Source organism: Trichomycterus rosablanca, chromosome 6, assembly GCF_030014385.1.
Source record: "Trichomycterus rosablanca isolate fTriRos1 chromosome 6, fTriRos1.hap1, whole genome shotgun sequence".
Taxonomy (NCBI): domain Eukaryota; kingdom Metazoa; phylum Chordata; class Actinopteri; order Siluriformes; family Trichomycteridae; genus Trichomycterus; species Trichomycterus rosablanca.
The window spans coordinates 49,525,082-49,547,460 of record NC_085993.1 but is presented as its reverse complement, the minus strand read 5'-3'; the positions used below and the strand labels follow the sequence as shown (position 1 = coordinate 49,547,460).

At 41.7% G+C, this 22,379-nt stretch overlaps 1 protein-coding gene across 4 annotated transcripts in view; it reads left to right on the top strand.

Moving 5' to 3' along the window:
* Nucleotides 1-22,379, top strand: part of mast2 (microtubule associated serine/threonine kinase 2) — a 182,125-nt gene that overhangs the window by 137,818 nt on the left and 21,928 nt on the right. For 3 of the 4 annotated variants that reach the window (XM_062998005.1, XM_062998007.1, XM_062998008.1), the window contains 6 exons: nucleotides 880-900; nucleotides 2,942-3,020; nucleotides 5,688-5,842; nucleotides 13,364-13,439; nucleotides 13,557-13,766; nucleotides 19,319-19,420. In XM_062998005.1, the coding sequence (XP_062854075.1) occupies nucleotides 880-900; nucleotides 2,942-3,020; nucleotides 5,688-5,842; nucleotides 13,364-13,439; nucleotides 13,557-13,766; nucleotides 19,319-19,420 (643 nt within the window). The remainder of the gene's footprint in view (nucleotides 1-879; nucleotides 901-2,941; nucleotides 3,021-5,687; nucleotides 5,843-13,363; nucleotides 13,440-13,556; nucleotides 13,767-19,318; nucleotides 19,421-22,379) is intronic. The other variant, XM_062998006.1, reaches the window with a different exon arrangement.

Genomic DNA, 22,379 nt, shown 5'->3' with positions numbered 1-22,379 from the left:
ATCATGTGTGAAAGACACACATGGCCACTGTAATTAATGCTCATTGTGATTTGCATATGGACCTGATCACCGGTTCCATTCTTATGCAATGTGCGGTGATCGATCGTTATTCACCACCAGCTCAGACTGAAGAAGTCACTTGGACGAGTGACGAAACGTATCGATACAACAAACTTGTGTCCAGATGAACTGATTCAACTTTGTGGTCTGGATGATATTAATCACCATTAGTGACCATTAGAACTAGAATGTGTTTCCTATCACCGTCAATAAATCTGCCAGAAATGCTGGTTCACATTAGATTTGCATAGCATAGGATTTGAGATTGCATGACACACAAGTCAAGTCAAGTCAAGTCAACTTTATTTATATAGCGCTTTTTACAATATACATTGTCTCAAAGCAACTTTACAAAATCCAGGACCAACAGATACAAAAACCCCTGTTGAGCAAGCCGAGGGCGACTGTGGCAAGGAAAAACTCCCTGAAAATTACAGGAAGAAACCTTGAGAGGAACCAGACTCAACAGGGCCCATCCTTCCACAACATTCACATGAACATCAGAAATGTGGTAATAATAAATAACGTGTAAATAAGGTGCTAATAAATAACGTGTACTAACCATCAGATGAACTAACACTTGGAAATCGAACTCAATGATTGTTTGAATTGTAGAATACAAAACCCCATTGAACAAAACTGTGAAATGAAAATCTGAGTATTCAGTAAAGCAACAGCGCCATCTAATGGATAACGGATGTATCACCAGTAAATGATCGAGAATAAAGTGGGTCCTTGTGTGTGTTGAGTTGTTTTTTTTATATGATCACGTTATTTCACATACACACGTGTGGTAATTTTATCCTCTTTCTTACACAGTCACGGGCACAGAGCTGACAGGTACTCTCTAAATTCCTCTGTGTGTCTGTCTCCATTACCGCCATCAGTGCAATATACTGTGCTTCATCTCCTCAAACCACAAAGTCAGACCAACCCTTAAAATAGGTCTAATAATCCCAACTAATACTGTAATAAAATAAACCCCAAATTCCCAGTTTAACCAATCAGGCCTGGGTTAGTGCTTCATAGAATAGAATAGAATAGAATGCATTTACAATGGAACCTCCATTTAACGGATTTCAAAACCTGGAAACCAGATGTCTGGTCCGATTGTTTACATTTCCCATGAGCAGTGTACCAAGACCAGTAGTTTAATAATTGTCCGCTAGCCAGCGCACGTCTCTGTTTACATGAGTGATGGGCTTTGTTTTGTAGGGAGGCTCGCTTTGTTCTCGCCTCTCGGTGTTTTATGCTTAATTTTTGCAAGTCCTAGTGCTTAGTTCTGCACCAGCGCTGCTCCAGTAGCCACCAGCAGTGCTTTAGACTCAGAATCATAGTCCCCACTATACTGTCACGATACGATCTCCCCAGTAGTGCAGTGCACCAATTTTTATATTTATTTACAGGTTTTACATGATATTTACATATCTATTTTACTGTTTTGTGCATGTAATATGTGCATGTTGAGCGCTGTTGTGGACCTTAGCATTGTGTTTCCGTATGTTTTCACACCCCCTGGAATCACATTAAATGGCCGTTAAATTGAGCTTCCTCTGTATTTGTAATATATACACATATACAGTATAATAAAATTCTTTTTCTGCATATTCTACCTCGTTTTGGGGCGCCAAGAGAATTAGGAGCCTTTTTGGGGGCCCAACAGTGGCTGCATGGCAGAGCCTGAATTCAAACCCACAACCTTTTGATTGATAGTCCAAAGCTCTATTCACTAGGGTACCACTGTCCCTAATAAAAAAGCTGTGTCTGACTATCTGCATCGCTGTCATATTATTCATTGTTCTTGCCTCATTGTGACGCTCTACATGATGACTTTGTTAATCCTTTTTTTTTTTACTTAATTACAATATATTTATATTTATTACAAAACAAAAGCTACAGAACTTAACATTTACGTGTTCAGCATTTAGTAGACGCTTTTATCCAAAGCGACTTACAGTACTGTGACAGTATACAATCTGAGCAATTGATGGTTAAGGGCCTTGCTCAAGGACCCAACAGTGGCAACCTGGCAGTGGTGGGGCTTGAACCAGCAACTTTCTGATTACGAGTCCAGTACCTTAGCTGCTAGGCTACACACGCAGTTCCACTGCTTTACTGACTGCTCCATGTACGGTCCGATATCCATACTGGTATCAAGACTGTCTGTCAAATGCACGATTCCATTGCACTTTAAGGTCGTGTTTATACTTGTAGTTTCAGTTCCCTTAGTCCAGACCAAATATGAAATACCAAATATTTGTTTAGCATTTACACTCACAAACTTACAATTGAACCTAAATAAGTAAAAAAAGCCAGTCGACAGAAGAATGCACCATGCTTGTCTTTACATAAATAGGCTAATCTACCTTATTCTTCTGTGGATCTGTATTTCTCCACCACTCATGTCACCATTTAAAAGTAAAAAATTTAGTTAAAATATTTCTATTTTTAAAGTTTCTATGTTTCTTGCCACAAAATGACTTTAATTACACCCTAAAACAGAAACTATACATGTGTAAAAAAAAAAAAGTGCAATAGTAACCATTTAAAAAAAAGAACTCTGTAGTGTATTTGTAAAAATAGAACTTTATTCGCCTGTGGCGTCTTTCCTGTTTAATATATTCATTAATAAACAGGTTTCTTTTTCCGCGCAGGCCTGTGTGTGCATGCATGTGTACATACACAGTTTTTTTGTCTTCTTTCAAAAGTGCTTTTGCCTGTATATGCTAATGTCATGGAACCATAAACCACCAAACCATCTCATTAGTTTGGTTTTGCTTTGATGTCTGCTTCAGATTTCTGCTCTCCAAATGTTTCATTCTTCTGAAACATATTCTCAAACATGTAAGACTCTCATGTTCTTCTGTTGATTGTGTGGTAGGACGGATGGCCGACGCTGGTCTCTGGCTTCACTGCCCTCTTCAGGATATGGAACGAACACTCCAAGCTCGACAGTGTCGGTGAGTGTGTGTGTGTGTTGAGGTGTGTGTTGAGGTGTGTGTTGAGGTGTGTGTTGGTGTGTTTGCGAGTGGAAACATTTGTTTGTCTGCTGTACGCTGAAACCGCCTCCAGACAAACGCATCAATATTGCATTTGATCTCTATTCCAGTTCCTTCTCTGATGGCGTATCGACGTGCCATCGGCTTTAAAGAAGCTTTTTCCCTTCTGTTAAAGCACCAGCGGCTTCATATCAATAAATCCTTTCCGAAAAACAGCCTTGATCTCGGGATTAAATATTTACCCAACTCTCAAATTAAAACACTTACGTATACAAAATACTTTACATCAGAACAATTGAGGCGTGTTTCTGTTCTAGCCAGCTTGTCATTTTACCTAACTGTAAAGACTAATTAAGTATACCATCTATAATAATCTGTTTAGTATGTCTGTACTGGCAATAATAAATGATCATTTTTATATATTAATTTGTAGGAGCTAGGGCTGCCACTAACGACTATTTTTCTATCGATTAATCTATAGACTATTTTACCGATTAGTCGATTCATCTAAACGATTAATTTTACTCCAAAAAATTTGATTCAGAATCTCATTTAAGCTTCTTTTATTTTAACAACAAACTGTACGCCATAATAATATAACACAAAACTAAATGTAAACAGAGTTTATGTTCATATTATCACATTCTGACGTGCTCCATATTAAACGCAGTGCAGCACGTGTTTATGGCGTTCAGTACACAAAGCAAAGTGTTTAAACTTAGAGCAGAAATAAAATAGTGAGAGGTGGGCGCGTCTCATTAAGTCCAACTTACAGTAAAGACAGAATAAACCCAGATTCTAACCTCCACATTCACTCAACACTTACTTCACATTATAAACCATGTAAACAAAGTGGTGAGTGTTCGGATGCATTCACATTAGGAGCTCTTTGCACTTTGAGTCCAGCGCAGCAAAGTGCACGGCGGTCTAACTAAACTCGCTAAGAAATACGGTATTCCATGATCCCCGTGATTAAGAAGCTTAATGAAACGATATAGACGTGCAACATGGCGCTGGTGCTGCTGTGGTATCATTAAAGCTTTGCACAGTGAACAAACCTCCTCTTAGTTTTGTCCCAGTTTTAAGTATCACCAAACTTTTGATGATTTGTGTTGGAAAAGCTCTACAATCGGCCTCTGACTGCAGCAGACGGCATTTTTTAAGACTGAGCTTAATACCGCCAACCAGTGACTAGACCGAATACGACTGAGGTCATGCACACAGCAAGTAGTGCTGAGGGAATCATATGAATGGAGACGTTGTTGAAATGAAAAATGAACATTTATAAACATAGTTTTAAAAACGATGCATCGACTTAAAATGAAGTGCGTCGACGTCATCGACCAGGTCGACCAATCGCGGCAGCTTTAGTAGGAGCTGTTTAGTCTTTATGTTTCACAGATAACATTTGTACGTATTCAAATCTACTTCATCTGGATGATTTTTTAAAAATATTTTATATAATTGTTGATATTTGCTTTACTTTTTCTTGTTTTGGATTGAGAATGCTAGCATGACAAGAAATCAAATTTGTTGCTGAATTGTTGCTGTGGAGCGTAATATAAGTTTCCTTTCCTTAAACAGCTCTGATCGCTCGCTTGTTGATGACGTGGATTTTTGGATATGATATCAGTAAACCCCTTTTCACTTCTCACGTGTCTTTTCGTGACAAGTTTGGGAGGCTGTACAGACTCGTTTGCAGTTTCTCCTGGCGATAGATGGTGTAGTGCTGGGGTGGGCAAACTTTTTGGCTCAAGGGCCACACTGGGTTTTAAAAATTGACAGACGGGCCGGGTGGGTGTGGGTGCGGGGGTTTGGAACTAATATAAATTACATGTGAAGCTCATGTGAAATCTAAGAAGTAAAGATTGCCCCACCTACATTATTCAGTTTCAGTGGGAACAGTGTGGTTAGGAACCCTTTTTTGCCAGTGTATCGAATTTTGGTGACGTTCAAACCTTTATTATCGTGATTAAAGGATGAATTTTTTAATATAAATGAAACGCCAGACTCATCCTATTATGTGCACGTTTATACATGCATGAATATGATTTTTTTGATGTATTTTTTTTATTATTTTTATCTCTGTATCACCATCTAAACAAAACCAGTTCAGCGTTTAAAGCAGCACCTTCCACATAAGTTAATGGTCTATGTGTGACGTTTTAAACCAGTCAAGTGGTTAGATCACGCTGGCGCGATAGGCGACTCCAGGGGGGGGGGGGGGGGGGGGGGGGGGGGGGGTAGGGTAGTAGGGCTCAGTGCGATGGCAAATGTGACGAATGAATATCTGTGTGTAGACCAGATAGACTCAGCTTTATCAAAGGTCGGTAGTGTTTGGCGTGCGCCATCTAGTGGAAACAGTTGAAACGCAGGGTACTGCAGGAAAAAGGTGAAATTAATGCGGTTTTAAGACAATTTTGCAAATACTCAGCCGTACGTAGTTTGCCCACCACTGGTGTAGCGTGTGACCCCCTGTCGCCGATCAGTCGTGTGGTGTAAAACCACAACGACTCCCGACTACAAGAGATGGAGTCGTGTAGTGTGAACTGTACAGCGTAGCGTAGCGTAACACGACACGCACCGTGACTTCTGTCCTTGTAATTCCTCCCTCTCTGCTTCTCACAGTCATCATGTTCATCCCAGGAGAAGCTGCACCAGCTGCCCTTCCAGCCCACCGCCGACGAGCTGCACTTCCTCACCAAGCACTTCAGCTCGGAGAGCATCACCGACGAGGAGGGCAGGAGGTCGCCGGCCATGCGTCCGCGCTCCCGCAGCCTCAGGTACCCGCCGGTCGCGCACGGTGTGATGAATAAATCTGCTCATCCTGCGTTTTAGTGACATATAATCCTGGCTTGATATTATCAGTATTGAATATTTTCTATTTTCACAAGCTGTTGCCTTGAGCAGTTTAAAATCAAACTCAGATTCGCCAGCTCAGCCTTCAACAGAATAAAGTTTGGATCATTATTTTAGTAATAGAATTAAGCCTGAAACCTGTGAGAAGAAACAGCAGCTTGCGACACCTTAACTTTAGCTTTTTGTAGTTTTTGATGCTCCCACCTTTGTCTGTCAGTGTTGTATGGTGGTGTTGGTGCTTTTATCCAAAGCCGTTCAGCCATAATAATAGCAATAGCTGCTGATGTGGTGTTTAGAATCAAGTAAGCAAACAAACAAACTGTTTCTACACTCACTGTCCATTTTATCAGCTCCACTTACCATATAGAAGCACTTTGTAGTTCTTCAATTACTGACTGTAGTCCATCTGTTTCTCTACATACTTTTTAGCCTGCTTTCACCCTGTTCTTCAATGGTCAGGACCCCCACAGGACCACCACAGAGTAGGTATTATTTAGGTGGTGGATCATTCTCAGCACTGCAGTGACACTGACATGGTGGTGGTGTGTTAGTGTGTGTTGTGCTGGTATGAGTGGATCAGACACAGCAGCGCTGCTGGAGTTTTTAAACACCGTGTCCACTCGCTGTCCACTCTATTAGACGCTCCTACCTAGTCGGTCCACCTTGTAGATGTAAAGTCAGAGACGATCGCTCATCTATTGCTGCTGTTCGAGTCGGTCATCTTCTAGACCTTCGCTGCCCACGGGGCGCTGTCGGCTGGATGTTTTTGGTTGGTGGACTATTCCAGCAGCGCTGCTGTGTCTGATCCACTCATACCAGCACAACACACACTAACACACCACCACCATGTCAGTGTCACTGCAGTGCTGAGAATGATCCACCACCTAAATAATACCTGCTCTGTGCTGGTCCTGACCATTGTAGAACAGGGTAAAAGCAGGTCAGTTAGTAATTGTAGAGCTATGAAGTGCTTCTATATGGTAAGTGGAGTTGATAAAATGGACAGTGAGTGTAGAAACAAGGAGGTGGTTTTAATGTTATGCAGGATCAGTGTATCTCTGTACTACAGTATATTGTTTTTTAGCGCTTGGGCTCCTCATCCATTATTCATATACAGTACACACACTTTATTCTTTCATCTCTATGAAGGGTTGATATTCTCAAAAACTCTGATGGCTTCGTCTCTCACCGCTAAAGGCCAAAAGCTTCAGATTCGGCACTGGACTGACACGTCTTCACCTCATTAAAGTAACCACCTTGGCAGCTGAGATGTTATTGACCCCGTCATTCTAACTGACACGGGATCGTTTCTCCTCCACGCCGCTCTCTTCCAGTTCCGATTTGTTCGTCTTGATCCGGACAGCTTCTCTTGTGAACTTTATCTACACGTCTTTGTGTCCACCGCCGCCTCCAAGGGCTTCCTCGTGCTTTATTCAGATATCCTCAGCAGAGGTTGTGAGGCGTAGGGAGGAATGATTAGATCCAGAAGTAAAATGCACCTTGCTTCATTAGAGACGGGAAAACAAAGCGATCACGTGCTAGCGTTGTGACCTTGCTGTGCAGACGAGCAAAGGAAATTGCTGCTACATGTGACACTTGAAGGCTGCTCTCTCTTCCTCCTGCTTTTGAGATCACTTAACACACACACACACACACACACACGCGCACTACCACTAATGAGCTTAATACAGAGCACGTAATCCATCATGGTCACGTCAAGGCCGATTCTTAAAGCAGTTTTCCTGCAAAAATGTTGCTGCAATGCACAAATCGGTGCTTTATTCCCAGTGACTCCCACACTACGCACCAGTGCCTGGCGTCCTGCATAATTAGTCTGTCAAAGTTCATTTAAGTTACACGCGAATATCTGCAACGTGAATATTTCATAATACACAAGTGGTACACAGAGCGATCTCCCAGTCCACATGAGGTGTACAGACACAGACTGTTTTATCCGAGTGGACATTGATTCTTTCTGACACAAATAATTCATATTTCTGATCCCTGCTTTCTCATTGGCTGACAGAAGGTGTGTATGTATGCGTGCGTGTGTGTGTGTGTGCGCTGTTCACTTTCAGTTTACTTCTTATTTTGCCATAAACTCGTTTTCTACTGCAAAAATCGCTTGGTTCAACAAAAAATATGTGTTTGGATCAACATGGCTCCTCTGTCTGATCATTTTATATATTTGGTACAGAAAATGATACAAACAAAAACAGCCCTCTATCGCTGTGATACAGGGTTCGAATCCCCAGCCCGTGATGGATTGGCGTCTAACTGTGCTGTGCACAGTGATTCTGGGGAAGCCGGACCCACCGTGACCCTGATCAGGGTGACGAGGATAAATCAGAAGCCGTGACTACAATGAACCATGTTGAATTAAAACATCTTCGCATGTAAACAATAGCAACAGTTCTGCTATCTTTACTGCTTTGTACCTTTAGGTCCTTAATTTTCCATGATTCACTTGTCCTGGTCAGGGTCGAGGTGAGTCCGGTTTCACTTTGAAACACAGGGCGCAAGGCTGGAATCTATCACAGGGCTTTGAACAGCCTCCCCTCAGACATAGACGCCTGAGATTTAAACCTGAATCATTACATTCAAAGATACCACAGGAATTGTACCCACAGTGCACGATATCTAATTAGTTCAGTACATATAAAAGCAAGTCTTCTAATTTTAGCATTAAATATTTTTAAATATATGATTATCGTATAATTAGACCAGCGGTGTCCAAACGTTCTTTTTGGGGGGGGGGGGCAAATGGAGTAAATATGCAAACACAGGGCCACAGACTTTATGTAATAAAAGAAATAAAAATATAATAGGTCTACTTGATTACTAATCATTACACTTCTTGTTTATTTAAGTGACTAATGATCTATCTTATCTTATGTTGTGTAAACTAAGGTTTTGCCGATTTTACTCACCAGTTTATAATCCTGATGGGAAGATTATTAATACTTCTTTATATTAAACATACCTACTTCCCTCTGAACTTAGTGAAAAATACAGCGGTACCTTGAAACTCAATTTTAAAGACGTTGCGTTTCAAGGTATTTTTTCCCATAAGGATGTTTGGGAAACCTGTTAATGTGTTCCATGGTCTCGTGGAACTGCATATATTTGAGGCTAATGTAAAATAATGGGGTTGTTTTTGACACTTAAACACTGAAAATAACACAAATATAATATAAAAACAGTTAAATACAAATAAAAGCAGTTCATGTCAATATGAAAAACAATAAAAGCTGCACTTTATCTTTATTTCTTTATTGTTTCCTTATGCTTCTTAATAGTGGAGATGCTTGATCTTGGAATACCATATTCCGTTCAGTACCGGCACATTTACATGAGAAGTGACACATTAGCTTTTGCGCTGCTTTTTAACAATAAGCGTTTGACTCTTTCGCAAAAAAATAGCTGTTTCTGATTCTTACAATTTACCCAGAAGCTCGAGCTGTAACACACGTTTAAAAGTGAAACAGTGAGGAAAATCCAGATAAACACAGATACATGTGGAGCTTTCAGAGTGAATCTGATGGTTATTCCACACAAATGCAGATTCGTCTCATATTCACACTTTGATGATGTTTTACTGCACCGATCAAGCAGTAATTTAAATAAATAATTTAAAAAGGAAACTAAACACGAGTTTAAGGGAAACGTTGAGTTTAGGGGTACACATTTCTCGACGAAGGGCATTAAGTTTCAAAGATTTTGAGTTTAGGGGACGTTGAGTTTCAAGGTACCAATGTATCTAAAAAATATATAATAAATATATATAAAAACATAAAAAAAAACCCCCGAAATCATCTGCATTTGCCACCTAGTTTTTGTTTCTTTTGGGCCGCCACGTTTATCACAAAGCTCAGGAACGTTAATAAAGGTGTAACGTTAATGTTTCGATTTGGGGGGGGAAAGGACATGGGGAGCATTTTAGATTAATTTTATGCGATTGCGACACACAGTTACTAGAAATTATGCTTTTTATATCCTGCCTAATAGCGGGCCAGTTTTAATTTTATTTTAAAAAATGGTAACGCCGCTCAGGTGGCGCAGCGGTAAAAAGAAACGCGCTGCAACCAGGGCTGGATTCTGAGAGCGTGGTATCGAATCCAGCCTTGCTTTACCGGCTCGAAGCCGAGTGGCTATATGAGCAACGATTGGCCGGTCGCTCATGTGGGGGGTGGGACAAAGAACCGGATGTGGGTCTCTCTCTGTCAGAATGCGATCGCGTTCTCTGCCGGCTGATTGGAGGCGCTTACACAGAGATGGGAGAGGGTGCCCTTAGGGTGTGTCTCTCCGCATGCAACGCTAGGTGGCGCCAAACTCGTCAATGTGTGGGTGGCAAAGATGCATCTGGCTGCTGCTCGTGTTTCGGAGGGGATACGGGTTAGCTTCAATCACCTCCGTCAGGGCAGGGTTCGGCATAGACAGAGAGGAAGCACGATGCTAATTGAACAATTTGGATGCGCTAAAAAGGGGAGAAAAAGGGGTAAAAAAAAAAAACAAAATGGTAACAGGCATCACATGGCCTGCGGATCATAGGTTGGACACTTCTGAATTTGACTATCCTGAATTTGACACTCCGTCACACCTTAAAAACGTCTGTTTTCCCATCCATATTTTATCTGCACGTTCAACCATGCGTGTTATTGTCAGGGTAGATGAATGACAGAATTACACACCGCCTGCTGTGCTCACCGCTTCAGAACTGCTTGTTATTCTTTTAAATCTGCTGAGGATAACAGCCGACGTTTCTCACATACAGATCCAGCGGTTATGATGTTAGTCTAGTTAGCAGTGCACACCAGCACTTTCTCTTTATTCAGCTGGCCACACACACACACACACACACACACACACACACACACACGCTCGTCCACCTTCTCGTTAAGTCGCTCGGTCACGTACCAGCTCCGTGGCGTTTACTCGTATTCATGAATGCGTATTCTTGATCGTGACCTTGTGGGCAAAATAGTAGTCTGGATTGAAACTTAAATGCATTCTAACTTCATGGACAGTCGAAATAGTCACACGATATTAAAAGATTTATTTTAAATAGCGTGGATAATTTCTGTTTAAAAAATAAACACACTTCCTGATTACCATCTGTCTATTTTTTAAGGGGATTATTTTCACCGCATCAGCGACACACTGATCCATCTTATGCACAACTGCTTACTTAAGAAAGATTTTTGCTCTCATTGTGTCTGTCAGAATCATACAAGTGAGCTCACACACACACACACACACACACACAATCTGTCAGCGGGAGATCTTCTCTCACTGTGATGTTAATTCAGCACCCTTGGGCTGTGAATCAATCTCTGTCAGCCGTAACCTTTTCTCACCGCAGCCTCAGTTTGATTGGAGATTTGTTTTTCCAGAGATGCTTTTCAGTTAGATCTGTTGGTTCCAGCCGTTAGAACCCACCTGTGGACACCAGTCATGGCACTGGATCCGTGAGAAACGGCACCCTTGAGGTTGACCTCATGTGCTGGTGCGAGTGTTTCGTCTTTCAATTAGCTTGGCTAATAGACCGGGCGAGCTGTCGATGGATGACTAAAGCATGACCTCATCCGTGTGGTCACATGACCAGTTTCTTCCGTATGACTCACACACATTCGCGCGCGCGCACACACACACACACACACACACACACACACATAAACACCATCGTCGTTTCATCAGCATCCCTGGCAAGCTTGTGGGTCGCAAGTTATAGTATCTTATAACACGCTTTTTAAAATATAAATATTACAAATGGTTTGTTTACCTGCATCCGAGTATTTTCCGAGTACAGGTGTCAAATCTGGCCCACCATGTCATTTTATGTGGCTTAAAATAAAAGTCAAACTGTTCGGTTGTGTAGTTTATCCAAACAATAGTGTTTTTTCTTCCTTTTGCCTTGCATATAAAAAAGGGATACAGTGGCTCGGTGGGTAGCACTGTCGCCTCACAGCAAGAAGGTCCTGGGTTCGATCCCCAGGTGGGGCGGTCCGGGTCCTTTCTGTGTAGAGTTTGCATGTTCTCCCTGTGTCTGTATGGGTTTCTTACGGGAGCTCCGGTTTCCTCCCACAGTCCAAAGACGTGCAAGTGAGGTAAATTGGAGAATTGGATTCATGAATGTAACCAAAAGTGTAAAACATAAATAAATACATATAAAAAAATCCTGCTTACGATTAGTATTGCACAGCATTTGAGTGCATTTCATGCACACAGTTCAAAAAGAAGATTCAGTTACCAGTTCAGGGTACCGACAGATACTGTTACACAGTCCTGGACCATTTTTTTTTATTTTTTATTTTTTTTTAATTATCTATTTTTTCCCACTTTTTTCCCCCAATTTTTATCCCCATTCTAGTCATATCCAATTACCCTGATTATGTCCTCTATACTGGTTCAACCCCTTGCCGCTGACTGAGGACGCCACTCAACCGAATTGCGCCTCCTCCGGCACGCAATCGGTACAGACTTGCATTTTACACCCGCACGAGCCGAGTTCATACACCGAGAGACACTGCGCACGGAGGGTCACACCCCCCTCAATGTTATTCCTCAGCCCTGTGCAGGCGCCATCAGTCAACCAGCAGGGGCCGCAGTTGCACCAGTTATGAGAACCAATGCTCCGACTCTACCCGCTAAACCCCTGAACAACAGCCAAACGTTGTTCATACTGCCGCCCAACCCAGTCGGAAAGGTAGAGCTGAGTTTCGATACGATGTGTCTAGAAACCCAACTCTGGTGCACTAGCGTACTTTACCGCTGCGCCACCTGAGCGGCGTCCTGGACCATTTTTTAGGTCCAGACCAGAGTTTGTTGGCTTCTTTTTCACCTCTTTAATGAACCACTTACAGAGAAACGTACAGGATTTTATTAAAATAAAGAAGGCTGGATTTTTTCTTAAACACTGTAAATGTTTCACAAGAATTACCACTGTATACCACAAATTAGTTCTTATTCATTTAGTTTTGTAATGTTGTTGTTATAATTTGGGGCACTAAAATTACACTAGCCCACTCCCGCTGGGATCCAGGGGTCAAATCCTTAGCAGTGCTATCAGCTGACCCGGCGTCTACATACAGGCATCATTACCTTTGGGGTGGGGCTGGGATAGGTGTCCTTTCATGTTGTGCAGTGATTTCCGTGGAAACAGCACCCACCACGACCCTGACCAGGATAAAGGCGGTGGTAAAACATGAAAATAATAAAGAAAAAATATTATTTCACTCATTTAATTTGATCATTTTGAATTAACTTTCAGCAACAGACAGCAACTGGATGCTGCAATTAAACCCGGTTTTTAATGGAGCTGTGTAGCACCAAGATCACCTGTTTTTTATTTATTATTATTTATTTTTTTGGTGGTGTTAGACTTTTTTTTAATACATTTTTCCCTCATTTTTCATTTCTCTGTGTTCTTTGTTTGTGTTTTACAGTCCTGGCCGCTCTCCCATATCCTTTGATCATGAGATTGTGATGATGAACCATGTTTACAAAGAGCGTTTTCCAAAGGTGAGCCGTTACCTCGACTATAACACAACGATATCCATTGTTACAATTAAAATCTAATAAGATTTCCTGGAATGTCGTCCTGTTTAATATGTGGCGGGTTCCTTCATGTCTTTGCAGGCCACGGCTCAGATGGAGGAGCGTCTGGCCGACTTTCTGTCCTCCTCAGCTCCAGATAAAGTCATGCCTCTGGCCGACGGAGTCCTGAGCTTCATCCACCACCAGGTGATCGAGCTGTCGCGGGACTGTCTGCAGAAGTCACGCGAGGGTCTCATAACCTCCCGCTACTTCTGCGAGCTGCAGGACAAACTGGAGAAACTGCTGCAGGACGTAAGTATGGGGGGAAATCGTGGTGTGTTTAATTAAATACCGTTACAACATCTTTCATTAGTTAAATAATAATAATCCACCAACACCTGATAAAGGGAGAAACCTTCCCCAACATGTAAAATCTGCCAAAAACCTGTTACGATCACACCACGGAAAAACAACAAATACACATGAAACCATAAAAGAGATTCTTACACAAGAACAGTTTTTACCTGCCTCAGCCATAAAAATACAAATGAAAATATAAAACGGACCCGATATATAAAGACAAGATAAAACAACCCTCGTATAACTGTTATAATTATCTGTTTTTTATTTATATATACACCGACCAGGCATAACATTATGAGCACTGACAGGTGAAGTGAATAACACTGATTATCTCTTCATCACGGCACCTGTTAGTGGGGGGGATATATTAGGCAGCAAGTGAACATTTTATCCTCAGAGTTGATGTTAGAAGCAGGAAAAATGGGCGAGCGTGAGGACCAGAGCAAAGACCAGATTGTGATGGCTAGACGACCGGGTCAGAGCATCTCCAAAACTGCAGCTCTTGTGGGGTGTTCCCGGTCTGCAGGGGTCAGTATCTATCAAAAGTGGTCCAAGGATGGAACAGTGGTAAACCGGCGACAGGGTCATGGGCGGACAAGGCTCAGTGATGCACGTGGGGAGCGAAGGCTGGCCCGTGTGGTCCGATCCAACAGACGAGCTACTGTAGCTCAAACTGCTGAAGAAGTTCATGCTGGTTCTGATAGAAAGGTGTCAGAATACACAGAGCATCACAGGTTGTTGTGCCAGCCTTCGCTCCCCATGTGCATCAATGAGCCTTGGCTCATGAAACATATAAACATATATATATACAGTATATATGTTTCACATTTCACAAAACCCAATAAAAACAAGAGTTAATCAGGGTTAGTTAATTCTCTTTACTTTTTAGACAAAAGTAGAGAAAAATAATTCCAGTGTTTTTACTGACCAGCTTCATTGTAGTTTGTAAATATAAATACATTTAGAATTTGATTTCTGCAACACACTCCAAAAAATGGTTTGTGACATGGAGTTAAACCAATAAATAAACAAATTCTCGACTTTTGTCAATTAATCAAAGATTCAAGTGAATAAAAAAATTACAGATTTGTCATTTCGTTGCATTTTATAACATATATGTATATGTATCAGACATTGACATTTAATAAGAGTGCTTCTGTGCTCTCAGTGTATGATCTTAATGTATTTATCATTCATTTATGAACCGTTCATTTTCATTAGTTGTTTTTTCCCCCACATGCTGCACAAATTGACTAATATTACATCATGGTTTTGACGTCATGTTCTTTATAAACGCTTCCCTTAAGATGAATGACTTGTTCATGAATTTGTAATAAAGCTGTTATAAATTACAACCTAAACCTGTTTTTTGGCAGCCGTTATTTTCTTTTAAGCTGAGAATAGAATCGGCGGTGATTGACACCTCATCAGACTTTGAGTTTCGTAGGTATTACATCTCCTGTGTGAACACACGGTGAGGTCATCATAGCAGAACGGAATGGTCATATATTTGTTAGGACCGGCACCGCTGTGGTCACCTGTCTCGCCTGTCACGGGACGGGCTGCTGATGACTTAATTAGCTCTGGCTCAGCGTCACAGGTGCTTTAACGAGCTTAACGGCTCCCGGCGGTCCCATTCGAATCATTCTAAATCTTACGTGTGTGCATAAATGCGCTGCGTCGTGCTGCTTGTATATGTAGGGTGTGTGTGGTTGGGAAGCACCTCCCTGATTTTAATTTCACGCTTCAGGAGCGATCGCTGGTGACGGATGACTCTAGCAAACAACTGATAGGAGGGGTGTAAGCATGGAGAGAGAGAGTGAGTTTGATAGAGTAATCGGAGCATGGAGGGTAGGAAGGAGGAGAGATCGGGTCAGGCTTTCCAATCTTTCGGTTGGCTGTATCTGACCAACCCATCAGCGATGCTTGTTGTCGATGCCAAGTGCATTCCAGTGGAATGCGAGCACATACGTGCACACACGCTTGCGCGCTCCGTGTTGGAATTCGGGCGAGCGAGGATGACATCACCTAGTCTAGGCTAATTGGCTGGTTTGGGAAGAGGGAAATAAGCGTGACAGGTGGGCTAGACTGCAGTATAAATCGCCGCTCGTGCAGGTGTGCGCTGAGAAGCACGGCTAAGTTCGTTCCAAGGATGGCGCGTATCTCGTGGCAGAGGAGACTGGAAGAAGAAGAGTTCCTTCAAAGAATTTTGGAGCGATGGGAATGGAGCACGGATAATACAGTTGAGTCTGGTGACAAGGTTTCTCTGAACGGATTGATTGGTGGATTCTTGTTTGGTTGTTTTGTGGATTGTACTGGTATTACATGGACCAGTGGGTTTAATTGGATGGATGCTTTCCCCTCCCTCTCTGATGACACTTGTCTGTGAAAAAGCATTTTGTGGTCATTAAGGCAGAACAGAAGGTCTCGTCTGTTAGAACCGTCATTTCTGTGGTCAGTGGACAGGCTGCTGTTGTCTTAATTGGCTCCGTCTGGTTTGGTTGCTTGAACTGTGATTGTTTTGGATGTGGACACTGACTGGTTTGTGACTGGTTTGTTTGTCTGGACTCTGATGGGTTTGCATGGTTTGGCTGAGTGGAGTGTAAATGCTTTACTTGCATGGATTCTGATTGATTCTGATTGGATAAAGTGTGTGAACTGTGATTGGTTTGGTTGTGTAGACTGACTGGTGTGGTAGTGTGGACTGGTTTGGTTGTGTAGACTGATTGGTGTGGTAGTGTGGACTGGTTTGGTTGCATAGACTGACTGGTATGGTACTGTGGACTGGTTTGGTGGCATGAAGTGTAAATGGTTTGCTTGCATGGATTCTGATTGGATAAAGTCTGTGAACTGTGATTGGTTTGGTTGTGTAGACTGACTGGTGTGGTAGTGTGGACTGGTTTGGTTGTGTAGACTGACTGGTGTGGTAGTGTGGACTGGTTTGGTTGTGTAGACTGACTGGTGTGGTAGTGTGGACTGGTTTGGTTGTGTAGACTGACTGGTGTGGTAGTGTGGACTGGTTTGGTTGTGTAGACTGACTGGTGTGGTAGTGTGGACTGGTTTGGTTGTGTAGACTGACTGATGTGGTAGTGTGGACTGGTTTGGTTGTGTAGACTGACTGGTTTGGTTGACTGAACTGAACTTTGTGTTTTCTGATATTTTCTTTATAATTTTGTTCATTTGATTTATGTCATTTATTTTGTGTCCCTGCTGAGTCTGGTTCCTCTCAGAGTTCCTTCCTGTAATTTTAGGGGAGTTTTTTCTGGCCACTGTCGCCCTTGGCTTGACAACAGGGGTTTTTGGTCTGTCGGTCCTGGATTCTGTGAAGCTGCTTTGAGACAATGTCTATTGTAAAAAGCGCTATACAAATAAATTTGACCTGACTTGACTATTATTTACTGTTACTACATAATTAGCTGTAGTTATCGTGAGAGTCTGTTTGACATTTTGGATGCAGGAATCCACAATAGATTTCTCTTTAATTCAGATCCTAGTGAAGGTCATACCGAGAATGACCCAAGGTCTCTATCCCATTCGAATAACCAATCTCCGTAGTTCAGTTTCCAGCAGTGCCATCATCAAAAAACCACAGGAACCAATCTAGCTCCGTAGTGAGTCCACTGACCTGTCACTACTAAGCCCGGCCCCTGATGAATCCTGGGAATTTGTTTCTGACCTCATACCCCCTCGGGCAGACTGTGAGCTGAGCATTTTTTAAAATCTCTTTTCCTTTTCCGTCTTTCCCTGGTGTCCTCTGTCCTGTGGTGAACCCGTATAGCAGATCCATCGGTTCGGTCTGTGTGGCTTTCTGTGCCGGATTCATTACCTGTATAAATTATTCAGCGGATGATTAGAAATCCCCTGCAGGAGAAGAGTGTTGTCTGCTCTAGACAGCTCTATTAGCCCGGGTCCAGCCACAGTTTATTAACCACCCAGACTCTATTACACACGTCCCTCTGCACTGTATTATCAACACTCAATTCTTCTCCAGCGATCCTCATCCCATCTGTCTGTCTGTCTGTCTGTCTGTCTGTCTGTCTGTCTATTTGTCTATTTGTCTATTTTTCTATCCATCTGTCTGTCTGTCTGTCTGTCTATCTGTATGTCTGTCTGTCTGTCTATCTGTATATCTATCTATCTATCTATCATCTATCTGTCTATCTGTCTATCTGTCTATCTATCATCTATCTATCTATCTATCTATCTATCTATCTATCTATCTATCTATCTATCTATCTATCTATCTATCTATCTATCTATCATCTATCTATCTGTCTATCTATCTATCTATCTATCATCTATCTATCTATCTATCTATCTATCTATCTATCTATCTATCTATCTATCTATCTATCTATCTATCTATCTATCTATCTATCATCTATCTGTCTGTCTATCTATCTATCTATCTATCTATCTATCTATCTATCTATCTATCTATCTATCTATCTATCTATCTATCTATCATCTGTCTGTCTGTCTATCTATCTATCTATCATCTATCTGTCTGTCTGTCTGTCTGTCTGTCTGTCTGTCTGTCTGTCTGTCTGTCTGTCTGTCTATCTATCTATCTATCTATCTATCTATCTATCTATCTATCTATCTATCTATCATCTATCTGTCTATCTATCTATCATCTATCTGTCTGTCTGTCTGTCTATCTATCTATCTATCTATCTATCTATCTATCTATATCTATCTATCTATCTATCTATCTATCTATCTATCTATCTATCTATCTATCTATCTGTCTGTCTGTCTGTCTGTCTGTCTGTCTATCTATCTATCTATCTATCTATCATCTATCTGTCTATCTATCTATCTATCTATCTATCTATCTATCTATCTATCTATCTGTCTGTCTGTCTATCTATCTATCTGTCTGTCTGTCTGTCTGTCTGTCTGTCTGTCTGTCTGTCTGTCTGTCTGTCTGTCTGTCTGTCTGTCTGTCTGTCTATCTATCTATCTATCTATCATCTATCTGTCTGTCTATCTGTCTGTCTGTCTGTCTGTCTATCTATCTATCTATCTATCTATCTATCATCTATCTATCTGTCTATCTATCTGTCTATTTCTCTGTCTGTCTGTTTATTTATCCATCTATCATTCTATCTGTCTGTCTGTGTCTCTATCTATTTCTCTGTCTGTCTGTCTATTTCTTGTCTGCCTGCCTGCCTGTCTGCCTGCCTTGTCTGTCTGTCTATTTCTCTATCTGTCTATCTATCTATCTATCCATCTATCTATCCATCTATCTGTCTGTCTGTTGTCTGTCTATTTCTCTATCTGTCTATCTATCTATTTGTATTTCTCTGTCTGTATGTCTGTCTGTCTCTCTATCTATCTATACAAACCAATTAAACACTTAGTTTTATGAGACACGTCTGCTTTAATACTCCGGGGTTGTTTTTACAGCCTATTATTATCATAACACTGAATAAAAAACTCTGTGAATGTGTAAAACACCTGAATGATTTTGTTTTCATTTGTTTTCCTGCGTTTAGGCTCATGAGCGCTCGGAGAGTGTGGAGGTGACCTTCGTCACCCAGCTCGTTAGGAAGCTAATGATCATCATTGCTCGGCCAGCCCGGCTGCTGGAGTGTTTGGTAAGAAGCCACGTTTGGTCTCTAACATGCTTTCTTAATCTTATTATTGTTCTCGGTGTGTGTTTACTTTTTTTTCTCTCTCTGTAGTTAATGCAGCAAACCAAAATATTCACAGTAATAATAAATCTCTTAAAGCAAATCCGCTTAGTGAACCGAGAGAAAACACACAGCGCAACACTAATATTGATTTAATCCTATATCAGCTTTACTCTGGATGGTTTTCTTCTTTATGGTAATAGGGGATAAACATTTATGATACTTTTTCTTCCTGTAAAACCAAATTACTGATGAAAAGGATTGATATCCATGCATTCATCTATTTATTGTTTTAATTTTCTGCCAACAGTAGCAATGAGATGAGGTGATAAATCAAATAAAAATTATTCATTTGAGCTAATAGGTTTCCAAAATGCATTCACACAAACAACATTGTTCAGCCCTCAGAAAGCTCTCATCCTGTGTAGTTTGAACCCTTAAGAAGCTCATTTCTGTTTGTGTGAGCCCTCTCGTAATAAATGGCTCTCAGGGCACAAACACAACGCACGCTATTGGTTGGATTTCCAATTTCCGATCATGGCAAAATTTGTCATGACCGCTGGTCCATAACAGCCAGACCTTAAAACACAAGAGCTGTAAACCAATCTGGCTCCACGGTAGATTTACTGATCTCTTCCCATGATTCCCAGCCTCTGACAAATCCTAAGATTTACTCCTGACCTCGTACTACCAGCTCGACTCCTAAAGTACAAGTCGGGATTTAATAACGCTATAGACGGCTTTCTTGGTACAAAGTGTGATGTGGTGTTATAATAGCCCAGCAGATCATATAACTACTTTGTTGTTTCAATACGATGCATCTGCATTTTATTTAGACTGGTGGGTTAAAATCTGAACACTTGGCAACCACGTGTTTTAGATACATTTGTATTTGAGGTGCTTTGTGAGTTAGTGGCTTTTGATCGTGGCTAAATTGTTCATGACTGCTGGTGGAACTGTTAATCAATATTGCTTTGTTTATCTGAGTAAAAATATTATAGTAACTAAATACTAACTAATAATGACTAAATAAGAAAGAATTTTGATTTATGATAGCTTATGCTGTACTGAACTGTTCAGTAGCAAAGGGGGTGGTGGCTCGGTGGGTAGCACTGTCGACCTACAGCAAGAAGGTCCTGCAGCTGTAGCCTAGTGGTGAAGGCACTGTACTAGTAATCAAAAGGTTGCCAGTTCAAGCCCCACCACTGCCAGGTTGCCACTGTTGGTCCCTTGAGCAAGGCCCCTATCTCTCTATTGCTTAGACTGTATACTGTCACAGTACTGTACGTCACTTTGGATAAAAGCGTCTGCTAAACGTCGTAAATGTTAAAAAAGCGTCCTCCGGAGGCTCCGGTTTCCTCCCACAGTCCAAAGACATGCAAGCGAGGTGAATTGGAGATACAAAATTGTCCATGACTGTGTTGAGATTAAAAACGTGAACTAATAAATCTTGTGTAAGCAGTGACTACCTGTCCTGTATGTATGTAATGTAGGGGCAGTTGTAGCCTAGTGGTTAAGGTACTGGACTAGTAATCGAAAAGTCACTGGTTCAAGCCCCACCACTGCCAGATTGCCACTGTTGGGCCCCTGAGCAAGGCCCTTAACCCTCGATTGCTTAGGCAGTATACTGTCACAGTACTGTAAGTCACTTTGGATAAAGGTGTCTGCTGAATGCAATGTAACCGAAGTGTGTAAAACATAATGTTAAAATCCTAATAAATAAATAATAACAGCAGCCGTTCTGTTAGATTTGATGGGACTGTAACCCCACCAGAACAATTCCAACTTGCACGTGTGCACATTTTTGTGGGTGAGGAGGGCTCCATGCTCCCTCTCACTCACGTATTAAGAGTAATCAGGTGCAGTGAGCAGTGTGACAGCATGCAAAATGGCTTTTCTCTAATGGAGCCGTAGCAGCTGTTCACCACTTCACCAGCTCCACAAATGTCATACAGTTACTGCTGAAACTCACCTACATATAAAAGCTCTCTGCTTTGTCTGGTACAATGTGAAATTAAATTGGTATCCACATTTATTTCTGTTAATTTTCAAGCCATATTTTGGTCAGTTTGGACATCAAATATCAAACCAGCTGAAGAACCAGCTCAGAATCATGATTATTATTATCTATTATTATTCTTTGCTGAAAACTACCAACAATGTGTAAATAACAAGTGAACGTCCAGAAACGCTGCAAAATCCTCCAGAAAATGTATTTCGCTTGTTGACTTTTACACAGGTAATCACAAGCAATGCAACACAACGTAAACACGACACAAAGCTGCTGTATGTCCACAAAATTACCTTTATTTCCACATTACATAAACAATATGTAATATTTTACATTTACATTTTCACCATTTAACAGACGCCTTTATCCAAAGTGACTTACAGTACTGTGACGGTATGTATTGTCTAAGCAATTGAGGGTTAAGGGCCTTGTGCAAGGGCCCAACAGCGGCAACCTGGCAGTGGTGAGGCTCGAACCAGCAACCTTCTGATTACTAGTCCATTACCTCAACCTCTAGGCTACATTGTCCATTGTACTAGTGTATAATGTACTGTACATTCAACTTCCTCGGCTTCTTCCCGTCAGGGGTCGTCGGCGGATCGTGATCCGCATTATTGATTTGGCACAGTTTTTACGCCGGGTGCCGGGCTTGGGATCGGCACTACAATGCACTGGTTTATGCATCCTAGCGGCTGGGTACCTATAGGACAATTCAGGGTCTCCAATTAACCTGACTGTGGGAGGAAACCGGAGCTCCCGGAGGAAACCCACGCAGACACGGGGAGAACATGCAAACTCTGCACAGAAAGGACCCGGACCGCTCCACCTGGGGATGGAACCCAGGACCTTCTTGCTGTGAGGCGACAGTGCTACCCACTTAGCCACCGTGCCGCCCAGTGTATAATGTACAAT